Source organism: Calypte anna, chromosome 1, assembly GCF_003957555.1.
Source record: "Calypte anna isolate BGI_N300 chromosome 1, bCalAnn1_v1.p, whole genome shotgun sequence".
Lineage (NCBI taxonomy): Eukaryota > Metazoa > Chordata > Aves > Apodiformes > Trochilidae > Calypte > Calypte anna.
The window spans coordinates 53,014,725-53,025,256 of record NC_044244.1 but is presented as its reverse complement, the minus strand read 5'-3'; the positions used below and the strand labels follow the sequence as shown (position 1 = coordinate 53,025,256).

The window sequence follows — 10,532 nt, the reverse complement described above, 5'->3', positions numbered from 1 at the left end:
GGAAACAGAGCTGGGACCAAAAGAAAAAAAAAAAAGCAGCTTGTTGTACATGGCCATTAAGCACTTACAGTATTCTCATGTAGCTTAGATAAGCAAACTGGAATTAAGCATTACAGTAGGCATCAACCCTGGTGCTGCTGCACTCTGCCTATAAGTGCACAATGAAGAGGCTGGGAGCACACACTTAGAAGCTAAGAAGCCAGGTTGACTGTAAACAGGTGTATATGGTGAGGAGGAGGAAGAGAGAAAGGCTGCTAGATATAGGAGAACACAACTGCCTCCCTTAGTCTAAAGGTCAGGGCAGTTACTGTCAAAAGACTGCCTTTTGGCAGGGCTCACCTGTGTGAGCAGATTTAATCATTCACACAAGGGAGAGAAGGCTCTCAGGCTCCTCAGAGAGGAAAGGAGTAGAAAACACATGGGGGGAGCAAGCACAGCTCAGGTTCCTCATGCACAAGGAGATGCTGTTCCTCTGGGCATTGGAGGCAGGTCCTTCTGGTGTCCTGGGTCCAGCAGCACTCAGAGCAGCTCCTAGAACCAGCACTGAAAGCCCTGTGAAAATAATCTGCTTTGGTTTTTGGCACATTGCCTTTTAGCAGGGATCAAGTCATAATCTGTGCTCTCCCAACCCATCGTTATAAAGCAGCCACTGTGCTGCTCTCTCACCTCTCTAGATAAACAAGGGACTTCCCTGAGCTTTCTGAGAATCAAGTTTTATTCTCCAGCTAGACAGCAGTGATCGATAAATTTATCTTTATTACAGACCTACAAAAGGAGATCCATAAAATACTTCTATTTTCTCTTAGAAAATTATGATGGGAGCCCATGGATCTAGGGACGAGTTGTACCTGTCCCAGCAACAAAAGGACAGAGGGACAAAGAGACAGGTTTCACAGACAAGGCAGAGGCATTCTCAGCTTTAAATAAACCCACCCAGGGCAGGTATGTACCCACATCTTGCAAGGAGCAACTGCCCTCTGCTCTGGGCTATCAGATGCTAGGCAAAGAGAAAAACATTCCTCCTCTTAGCTTAGCAGCAGCTCCACACGTCAGCTCTTTGCTGATAAACAAAGGTTCCTAATTCCAGCTGCATTCCTCATTTTGAGGATAAGCAGCCCCACTCCTCAGCACTTTTTACAACTGCTGCTCAGGAGAAGGGGGAGTGGGGAGGGAAGGGTTACCACACTGTCCATCTCCAATAACCCCAAACCAGAAGAAAACCCCAGGTTGTACAAGGCAGGCAGTTCACACGCCCCTCGGTTCTCCCTAACAAGGAATGCACAACATGGACACGTCCAGAGGCAGAGGTACAGCCACCCTTTTACTTCAGGCTCCAATGAGTTTCTTGAGGAATGCCTCCAGCTGATCCTCGTCCTTTATCCCCACAAACTTATCCACAACATCTCCATTCTTCATAGCCAGCACGGTTGGCACTGCCGACACCTGGGGGCAAGAGAAACAAGGGGACACAGGTGAGCAGAGGCTGTGGGGAGCCCAACTGCACCCAGGCCCCAAATGGAGCTCAACAGAAGAACTGGCTACCAGGGAGCTGAGCATGTGCTGCCCAAGGGCAACCTGTCCACTCACAAAACACAGGCCAGCTGAATTTCATGTTCCTTCTCTCCCTGTGGCCTCATTTCTGCACTGCTCAAGTCTGTGCAGTTTTTGGAGTTAAAGACCCAAAATTTTGAGAACAAAACCACAGCTGATATAAAAATCAAACTGGTAAAGTCTTTCCCTCCCTCTCTAGTAAGAATTCCATTTCTACTTCCCTTTTGTCCTATCATATGCAAACAAACCCAGTCTTTTACAAGGACACTACTCAGACATGATGACCTTTGGACGTTTTACAGCCAGGGTGGTGGTATCAGACTGAATCCATGTCCTGCTCCAGACAGATCTGAAACTGGAGAAGGGTTCCCATCACTGCACAAGATTTCCTGCTCCATCCATGGTAGTGACAACTCCCTCCAACCTATCTTTTTTGCCCCAGCTTTTAATGGTGTAGTTGGTCACACACCAGTGCTTGTCCATTGCAGTTCCCTTACAGTTAAGTAGAAAAAGTCCCCCTGAACAGAGCCAGCAGGCAGCTGCACTGCCCTAAGCACTGCTTTTTTATCCCAAAACAAAGTTTTCTTGGAATTATCCAAGAGAACAGCACTGGAAATGACAATGCTCCCCAGGGACTTTCCAGCTGACCAGTGACAGAAGAGGCCCTGAGGACATGATCAAGAGAACCAGCACTCGAGAGAGCTGCAGTGCTGGAGAGATGTGGTCACTCTTCTGACCCCACAGCTTCGGTGTCCTTATCTCTGCAAAGACTCCCCTCTGAAACAGCTCCTGTCCTTATCTTGCTTGCTGCCTTCCCACCAGCCTGAGGGGCCTTCCCGCCTGTGCTGCCAGCAAGGATCTACAAATCCTTCCTCGGGAAACCTGCCAGAGGGCTGGCTTTTCTCCCGTCGGCAGCCCGAGATGAAAGAGACATTTTGTGCTTCCCTTCCCACCCGGTCCCGGCCAGCCAGCCCGGCGTGGCTCCCCGCAGTCTGCTCTCCAAGGCTTTTGCAGTCTCATCGGAAGGGATGGGAGCGCCGGGGCTGCTGCAACCCACGATCTTCAGCTCCTCCTAGTGACAGGCAGGAGCGGAGCCCGAGGGCCTGGGCTCCCCCAGCCGATGGTGCCGCCAACATAGGATCATTTTGGTTGGAAAAGACCTTGAAGATCAATTCCAACCCTTAACCCAGCATTGCCAAGTCCACCACTAAGCCATGTCCCTGAGCACCACATATCTACGTGGCTCTTGATTGCCTCCAGGGATGGAGGCTCCACCGCTTCCCTGGGCAGCCTCTTCCATCCAGTACCTGAAACGCCTTTCATGAAGAATTTTTTCCTAATATCCAATCTAAACCTCCCCTGGCACAACTTGAGGCCATTTCCTCTTGATACTTGGGATAAGAGACAAACCCTCACCTAGCTACAGCCTCCCTTCAGGCAGTTGTAGAGTGATAAGGTCTTCCCTCAGGCTCCTTTACTCCAGGCTGAACAGCCTCAGTTCCCTCAGCTGCTTCTGGGAAGAGTGCTTCCTGTTTGATTTTAGGGGTGAGAAAGGATGGTACCAGCACTGCACTCAATTGGCCTCTCCTCTCCCTCCCTGAGAAGGGCAAAACTTCACTGAGCCTCACTCTGGTTTGCAAAGTGGGTTAAATAAAGAGTGGAGCTGCCTTAGCTCCATCCAAAAAAAAAAAACCCCAAAAAAACCCAACGTGCCCAACCAACAGCCTGGGTGAGGAATGGGGAACTCTTGGAAGCACTGCAGAGAAGGAACTAACACTGAAGTTACAGGGCTCTGCAAGCTGGCCAGCACCCCTGTGAGCTTCATACAGCCTTCATCCCCCCATTTCTTCCCTTTTTTGTGCTGGTGAGCAAAACCCAACGAGTGTCAGGTCTGGGGCTGGTGCTGCAGAACTGGGTGAGGAGCAGGGGCAGCAAGCAGCTTGCCTCTGCCCAGAAAACATGATGCTTTTGACAGTCTCCTTCCTGCTGGCTGCAGCAAGGGCAGCCCTTTAACAGAGCACATATTTTGTTTTGCTGCTTGAGAAGCAAATGTCATGGGAACTTCTAGAACACAAAGTTGGGGCCTTTTTTTTTTTTTTTCCCCTTTTTAAATTTTTTCTTCTTTTTTTGGGTCCCATCTGCACTGAACCTAAACAAACCCTCCTACTCTCTCAAGAGTGTTTCTAGAGAAAAGGCCAGGCTGCTTTTGATCAGCACTGACCACACAGATAAACAAACCCATCCAGGCTATTCTTGGCAGCACCCGTGACGAGGAAATTCTCTCCCATCTGAAACTGGGGCTTTTATACGAGCTGGGATGCCACAGAATGGAGCAAGGGGAAGGATTTCACCCGGGCTTCAGAATGAGGCAAAAGACAGGACCAAGCTCTGCTGCTGAACACCCCTCCCTGTCTCCAGCATCTCTCCCCAGATGCCCACCTGCAGTGGCTGGAGAAGGGGCTGCCCTTTCCCAGTGGCCACACATGCAGGCAATGGGCCAAGGGGAGAGATGAATCTGAAGAATTTTAAAGAGACAGCAGCTGAAACAAAAGTATTCCTTCTCCCCTTTCTGCTCCCGGGGTGAGAGGTCAGGAGCAGTCTGGAGCAGCACAGAAAGGCCACAACCAGAGATGAGAGGTGTTAGATAAAAGGAGGAATCCCCAGAAAAAGAACTTTTGTGCTGGGCATAGCTGATGGGGAAGAGTGCTGGAGACATTCCTAGTTGCAAGAAGCACATCCCTTCCTCGTGCTAAGCTGGGATGAGTGGGAGCCACGGGCAGAAGGCAGCACATGAAGGAATGCACAAACATTCCAGAGCAGGGGGGTCTCTCCCTTGCCCTGCCTCCCCCTGCACCTAGGAGACTGCTGAAGAGGACATTGTGCAACCAGAAAGCAAGCTGATGGCTGTGTGCAAGGGCAGGGGAATGAGCACAGATGGAAGGAGAATCCTGGCAGCTAGCAGAAGAATTGTGGGAGCAGCATGGATCCTAAAACAAGAACTTTCTCAGACTGCAGACATCTGAGCCCCACTGGAATGGCTTTCAAAAACCCAATTTTTTAAAAAAAACAAATCTTTCCTGATCCCTCCTAAATACAACCTTTGGTCTTCCTGATCTCTCTCAAACAATATCTTTGGTCCTACTTTGATCTCAGCTTGGTGTCTTCCCACCAGCTCTGATGTCCACATCTCCTTAGCAGAAGATGTAAATTCAAGTGTATGCTCAGCACATGAGCTAAACTTCTGTCTTGAAAAGGATGCCCCAGAATACAAAGGGCAAAGCAAAAATTTCTCCTTTATCCCTACCCATTTGTAGATGTTCTTCTACGGATGAGGGCTTAGCCACAATGGTCAAAAAACAGGTAACATGCACTGTTCAGAGCAGTGGAAAGCAGCAGTCTCTCCTGTAGAACAAAAACTTCATTCTGCCAGCAGGCAGCCCTTGCCTGCAGCCTGAATCCTGCCAGCACCTATGCCCCCAGGGCCAGACATGCAGACCCTGCAGACAGATGTGTACATGCAATGGGCTGTGCAGCTACTGGCTCACTGTCTAGTGCAGTGTGTCACCAACCCTGCACACCTGAAGCAACTTTCAGCCTCTGTTTAAAGACCTCTCTTCACATGCATGCACTCAGTTTGCCATTTCCCAGCCAATTGAGAATATCCTCTCATAATCCCAGCTAATTCAATCTATTAGAAGGCTTGGAACAACACAAGAGTTAATCTAATAATCTCCATTCTCTTCTCCTGGGTGAGTGCTACCAGAGCCTTGCCTCCACCTATGAGGACTGACACACTTTCTGACCCCCACTAAATCAGCCTCATCCTCTTCAACTTCTTCTCACCAGCACCCTTGAGCTAAGCAGTCTGTGGGCTTGCAACACCCGGCCCTGCTCAGGAGCCAGCAGCCCGTATCTTCCTTCCCCCAAGGCGTATCTGCTGGTGTGCCACCATGGAGAACACTGCGGGCCCTTGTGCTCAGCTTGTGGAAGCTGAAAGTCATGTTTGTGGGTGACAACTGAGTGAACCACAGCACAGCCAGAAAGGTCTCCTTGGGGAGCTGTGGAGAGGAACAAGCTATGAGGAGAGGCTGAGGGAGCTACGGCTGTTCAGCCTGGAGAAGAGGAGGCTCAGGGGAGACCTCATCACTCTCTACAACTCCCTGAAAGGAGGAGGTAGCTGGGTGGGGGTTGGTCTCTTTTCCCAGGCAACTCTCAGCAAGACAAGAGGGCAGGGTCCTAAGTTGTGCCAGGGGAGGTTTAGGTTGGATATTAGAAAGAATTTCTTTATGGAGAGGGTGATCAGGCATTGGAATGGGCTGCCCAGGGAAGCAGTCGATTCTCCATCCCTGGAGATATTTAAAAAGAGACTGGATGTGGCACTCAGTGCCAGGGTCTGGTAACTGCAGCAGTAGTGGATAAAGGGTTGGACTCGATGATCTCTGAGGTCCCTTCCAACCCAGCCAATTCTATGATTCTATTCTATGATTCTAAGCTGTTTCCACTTCCTTCTCCTGACCCAGCAGGGTGCCTGAACAGCCCGGAGCTGCACCTCCAGGCTTGGCAAAATGCCAGCTTGCTCAGATGGTTCACAATTTGCTAAGCAAAGTGTTGCCCTGGGAGCAGGACTTCACCTGGGGAGGGAAAGCAGCTCCACCTGTGTGCCCCAACTCTGCAGACCATGTTGTGGTGGCGTTGTTACAAGGACAGACAACAGGACTGAGCACAGTTGTCAGAGCGATTTCTGCATTTCTTAAAACTACCTAATGACTGACATAGGGAAAAGATAAATCACATAAACCCAGGCTGTGACCTTCTCCAGTCACTCTGCTTCTTTCTGGGAGCAAGGCAGCATGGGCAACACACACAACAGGCATGTGAAACTCTAGTGTAAGCATCAAGGTCCATGCTTATGGAGAACAGGACATGGGCTCTTGTTGCCCACGAGTGCTCTCAGACCTGGATTCTGCTTGCCAGACAAAACCCATGGTGCCTCCTTGAGCTGTGGCTTAAGGACAGGACACTGTCACCCAGCAGCGACACCTACAACAACACCGTGGGGAGCTCCAGGCTGGGGACAGAGTGGCTGAGAGCAGCCAGGCAGAAAGGGACCTGGGAGTCTGGATTGACAGGAAGCTGAACATGAGCCAGCAGTGTGCTCAGGTGGCCAAGAAGGCCAATGGCATCCTGGCCTGTATCAGGAACAGCGTGGCCAGCAGGTCCAAGGAAGTGATTCTGCCCCTGTACTCAGCGCTGCTGAGGCCACACCTCGAGTACTGGGTCCAGTTCTGGGCCCGTCAGTACAGGAAGGCAATTGGGGTGCTTGAGCAGGTCCAAAGGAGGGCACCCAGGCTGGTGAAGGGACTCGAGCACAGATCCTGTGAGGAGAGGCTGAGGGAGCTGGGGGTGCTCAGCCTGGAGGAGGCTCAGGGGAGACCTCATCACTCTCTACAACTCCCTGAAAGGAGAGTGTAGCCAGGGGGGGGTTGGTCTCTTTTCCCAGGCAACTCTCAGCAAGACAAGAGGGCATGGTCTTAAGTTGTGCCAGGGGAGGTTTAGGTTGGACATTAGAAAGAATTTCTTTACGGAGAGGGTGATCAGACATTGGAATGGGCTGCCCAGGGAAGTAGTGGATTCTCTGTCCCTGGAGATATTTAAAAAGAGACTGGATGTGGCACTCAGTGCCATGGTCTGGTAACTGCAGCAGTAGTGGATAAAGGGTTGGACTCGATGATCTCTGAGGTCCCTTCCAACCCAGCCAATTCTATGATGCTATGAATCCCCAGCAAGGAAGGAAAAGAGAACAGGTTGGCTGCATGAAGAGCTGGGTTCAAGAGCAGGAGACTGGAGTCTGTCCCTTCACATTCCTGCCCTGCACCTGAGCAGCCCATGCATGCAGTGAAACACTCCCTGTGCTGGGGGCTCCCTGAGGCCAGGCAAGAGTTGGCATTTACAAACACCTGCAGGGCTCAGAGGCCACGTTTCTGCAGAATTAGAGGTGGGGGTGCCGAGCATGAGCAGCAGAGCTAGGGGTGAGCCAAGAAGTGAAATCCACCTACCAATGAATGACCTGAAGAATCAGGAACCTGTAGGCACTGAGCTTCCCCTGCCCACCCACACCCCTGCCCCAGTCACACCTCTCCCCAAGGGGGGACCTTCTTTGCACCACCACCAAGAGAAGGTCTGTGCTCTTCTGGCTCCTACCTCGTACTCAATAGCAAGGTCTGTGTGATCATCAATGTCCACTTTGGCCATCAGCACTTTCCCCTCGTGTTTGGCCACCATCTTCTCTAACCTGGGGCCTAGGATCTTGCAGGGGCCACACCACCTGATGGAGAAAGAGGAGAGGGGGAGTTGGAGGCAGCAAGCACCCCAGCAGCTGTGGAAAGCTCATAGGACTGTACCACCATCACTGTTCCATTCAAGAGCCAGCCTGGAAACACCATTCCTTAACCAACGCTTAGAGAAACATTTCTCTCACAAAGGCACTGCCAAAGGGTTTTTTTCTCTGTACCTGTGTGTGTGCTGGGGGGGTGGATGACACCGAGTAACAAGAAGAGGTCACCTGCTCAGCCTTTGTGGTGCTTTTGATGTCATTCTGATCAGACCAGTCTGCTCTGCCAGCCTTGGTGTTCATCCTGCCTCTTTTTCTTGGCCCTTCATCCAGACCTTGCTTTGCTTCTTTGCTGAGGGGCATGTGCAGAGCTGTGCTCTCACTGACTGCAAAGCTGCCCTGGGGCAAATGTCACTGCTGGGTCACAGCCCACACTCAGAAGAGCTTATGCCAGTTGTCAGACCACAGGCTTCACCTCCACACTCACTGCAGAGTTCACAGAAATCCCCTTTTAGCTGCAAAACTGGCAGAGGACTGTTCAGAGAGACCACCTATTCCAAATCAGATGCAACAACCCCTGCAACCTTCAACCACAACCCGTGAGGATGCTCCCAACTTACTTGTTTCCAAGGAAACAGGAGATAATGCTCTACGTGCCCTTTTCTTTTAAAATCAAAGCTCTGGTAAACTTTATTTCTCCTCAGTCTCCCTCTAATTCAGGCTTCAGGCTTTCAGCTGTTTGCCCTCTCTTCCTTGGCTGATCCCAATAAATGTTCATTCGGGTTTGTCAGGCTGGTCTATCTAGAGCAGAAGTTTTGGAGCTGTTTCATACTCTGTTTGCCCAAAATCAGCCACAAGAGGCTCACATGACAGCACCGTGGGACTATGAAAATACTTGAGAAACCAAAGATAATCAGGGTCGTTAATCCAGAGATAAGATCTTGGAATATTTTTACTGGCAAGAGGATGGAAACGTTTTTATCAATGCTAAATGCTGCTGTTAGTATCACGTGGTTGTTAAAAATACAAAAAGGCATTTGCTGTCAGAAGCCTGAGAAAGCTGGAGAGGCAAAACATGACGGTGCAGGGGCACGCCAAGCTCCTCCACAGCTTTTAACACCATTTAGTGTTTTTAAGAGGACATTTAATCTACAAAGCTACAAAAAGGAGACACTGGAGCTTTTTTTGAGGCGTCTTTTAGAAGATGATGCAACACCACAGCCCGTGTGACACCTGAGTTACTTGGGAGGTGCAGCTGCACCACCCCAGGGAACACCTTCCTGGCACTTGTCATTTATGCTCCTGCAGGCTGTAGCTACACCCACAGTGGTACAACCTGACAGGTGAAACTTCTGTGGGTTGTGCCGCAGGGGCAGAAGCACCTTTTAATATCTGACACCCAGCAAGAGCCGAGGGGGGAACTTACTGTGCATGGAAATCCACCACAACGGGTTTGGGATTGTTCACCACTCGATCCTGGAAGTCACTGCCATCCTGCACATTGAAGGTGCTCCTCCAGCTTGCCGAGGTGCCAAAGAGCCTGCCAGGGGGTGCACACGGTGCCAAGGGGCCCTGTGGGGGCAGTGTCCTGGGGGTGAGGGACAGCAGCCGCCGGACCATCAACCTCTGGGCCATCTACTGGGAGAGAAGGAGGTATGTGGGGTGGTTGCACCCCACGGTCAGTCCAACTGCAGCGCTGTCCCACTCAAAGCCCCCTCACCAGGGCAGCCCCTATGCTCCAGCCCCACAGCCGTGCAGGGCCACCCACCACGGAGCCTCCAGCTACCGACCCGGCTTCCTCCCCATTTCCACGGGGCTCAGCATCCCCGTTTCCCCCGGCCCTACAGAGCACAGCCCCCGTTCCTTCCCACCCGCATGGCAGGGCCCCAGCTACGTGACCCCTGTTCCCTTGGCACGACGGCCTCAGCCAGGCGGTCCCAGCAACTCCCAGCAGCGGGTCGGCACCCCCCGAGCTACGGAGCGGCCCGCTCTCAGCCCCCAGTCCCGCTGGGGAAGGACAGCCTCCTCCAAACCACGGGGGCCCCGCTGCTCCCCCAGCCCCATAACGCTGGATCCCCCCAGCCACGGGGGCCCAACTCCTTCTCTCAGGTCGCAACCCCCCCACCTATGAAGGCCCGACTCCTCCTCCCACTCCTAGAGGCCAGGACGCCTTAACCACAGGGGCTCGCACTGCCACAGCGGCATAAGGAACGTCCTCGCCCCCCACGGAACCGAACCCCCGGCCCCCCGAACCCGCCTGGCCTGGCCCGCAGCCCCCCGCACCTTCCCCAGCCCTGAGGTGACCCACGCACAACACAACTTCCGCTTAGCGCCCCGCCCACCCGCGCGACGATTCGTCGCCGCCACCGGAAGGTCGCGAGCGGCGGGACGGCCCCATTTCCCAGCCTCCGACTTCTTATTGGTCGCCGCGGCCATCCCTCAAGCCACTTCCCACCGCCCCGGAAGGGGGGATGTATCACGTGGGGCAAGCCCTGCCTTCTGATTGGTGGCGGCGCCCCCACCAATGGGCCCCGCGAGGACGGCCGGGGCGTGGCGCGCCATCCGCACGTGCCGCCGGCCCCGCCCCCGCCAGATCGGGGCGGAGCAGAACGGGAAGCGGCGTTTGCGTTGGGAAAGGGATGGGGAGCCC

The 10,532-nt window shown here is 52.7% G+C and overlaps 1 protein-coding gene across 2 annotated transcripts; it reads right to left on the bottom strand.

Annotated features, from left to right (window-relative positions):
• Positions 1-704: 704 nt before the first annotated feature.
• TXN2 (thioredoxin 2) lies at positions 705-10,223 on the bottom strand. 2 transcript variants are annotated; one of them, XM_030462497.1, is made up of 4 exons: positions 10,166-10,223; positions 9,309-9,517; positions 7,753-7,876; positions 705-1,443 (listed from the first exon to the last, which is right to left on the bottom strand). In XM_030462497.1, exons 2-4 carry the CDS (start codon positions 9,515-9,517, stop codon positions 1,327-1,329), a joined length of 450 nt encoding a protein of 149 aa, XP_030318357.1. In that variant the 5' UTR covers positions 10,166-10,223; the 3' UTR covers positions 705-1,326. The 2 variants fall into 2 exon arrangements, with proteins under 2 accessions (XP_030318357.1, XP_030318365.1); XM_030462505.1 differs by having other exon boundaries at positions 10,195-10,213.
• Positions 10,224-10,532: the final 309 nt, after the last annotated feature.

Excerpts from the sequence above, each read along its gene's own strand:
- TXN2 (XM_030462497.1), bottom strand. The coding sequence starts at position 9,517 with ATGGCCCAGAGGTTGATGGTCCGGCGGCTGCTGTCCCTCACCCCCAGG. Across the intron at positions 7,877-9,308 it reads GTGGTGGATTTCCATGCACA|GTGGTGTGGCCCCTGCAAGA; the intron begins GTAAGTTCCCCC and ends TTTCTCCATCAG. Across the intron at positions 1,444-7,752 it reads ACCTTGCTATTGAGTACGAG|GTGTCGGCAGTGCCAACCGT; the intron begins GTAGGAGCCAGA and ends TCTTGCCCCCAG.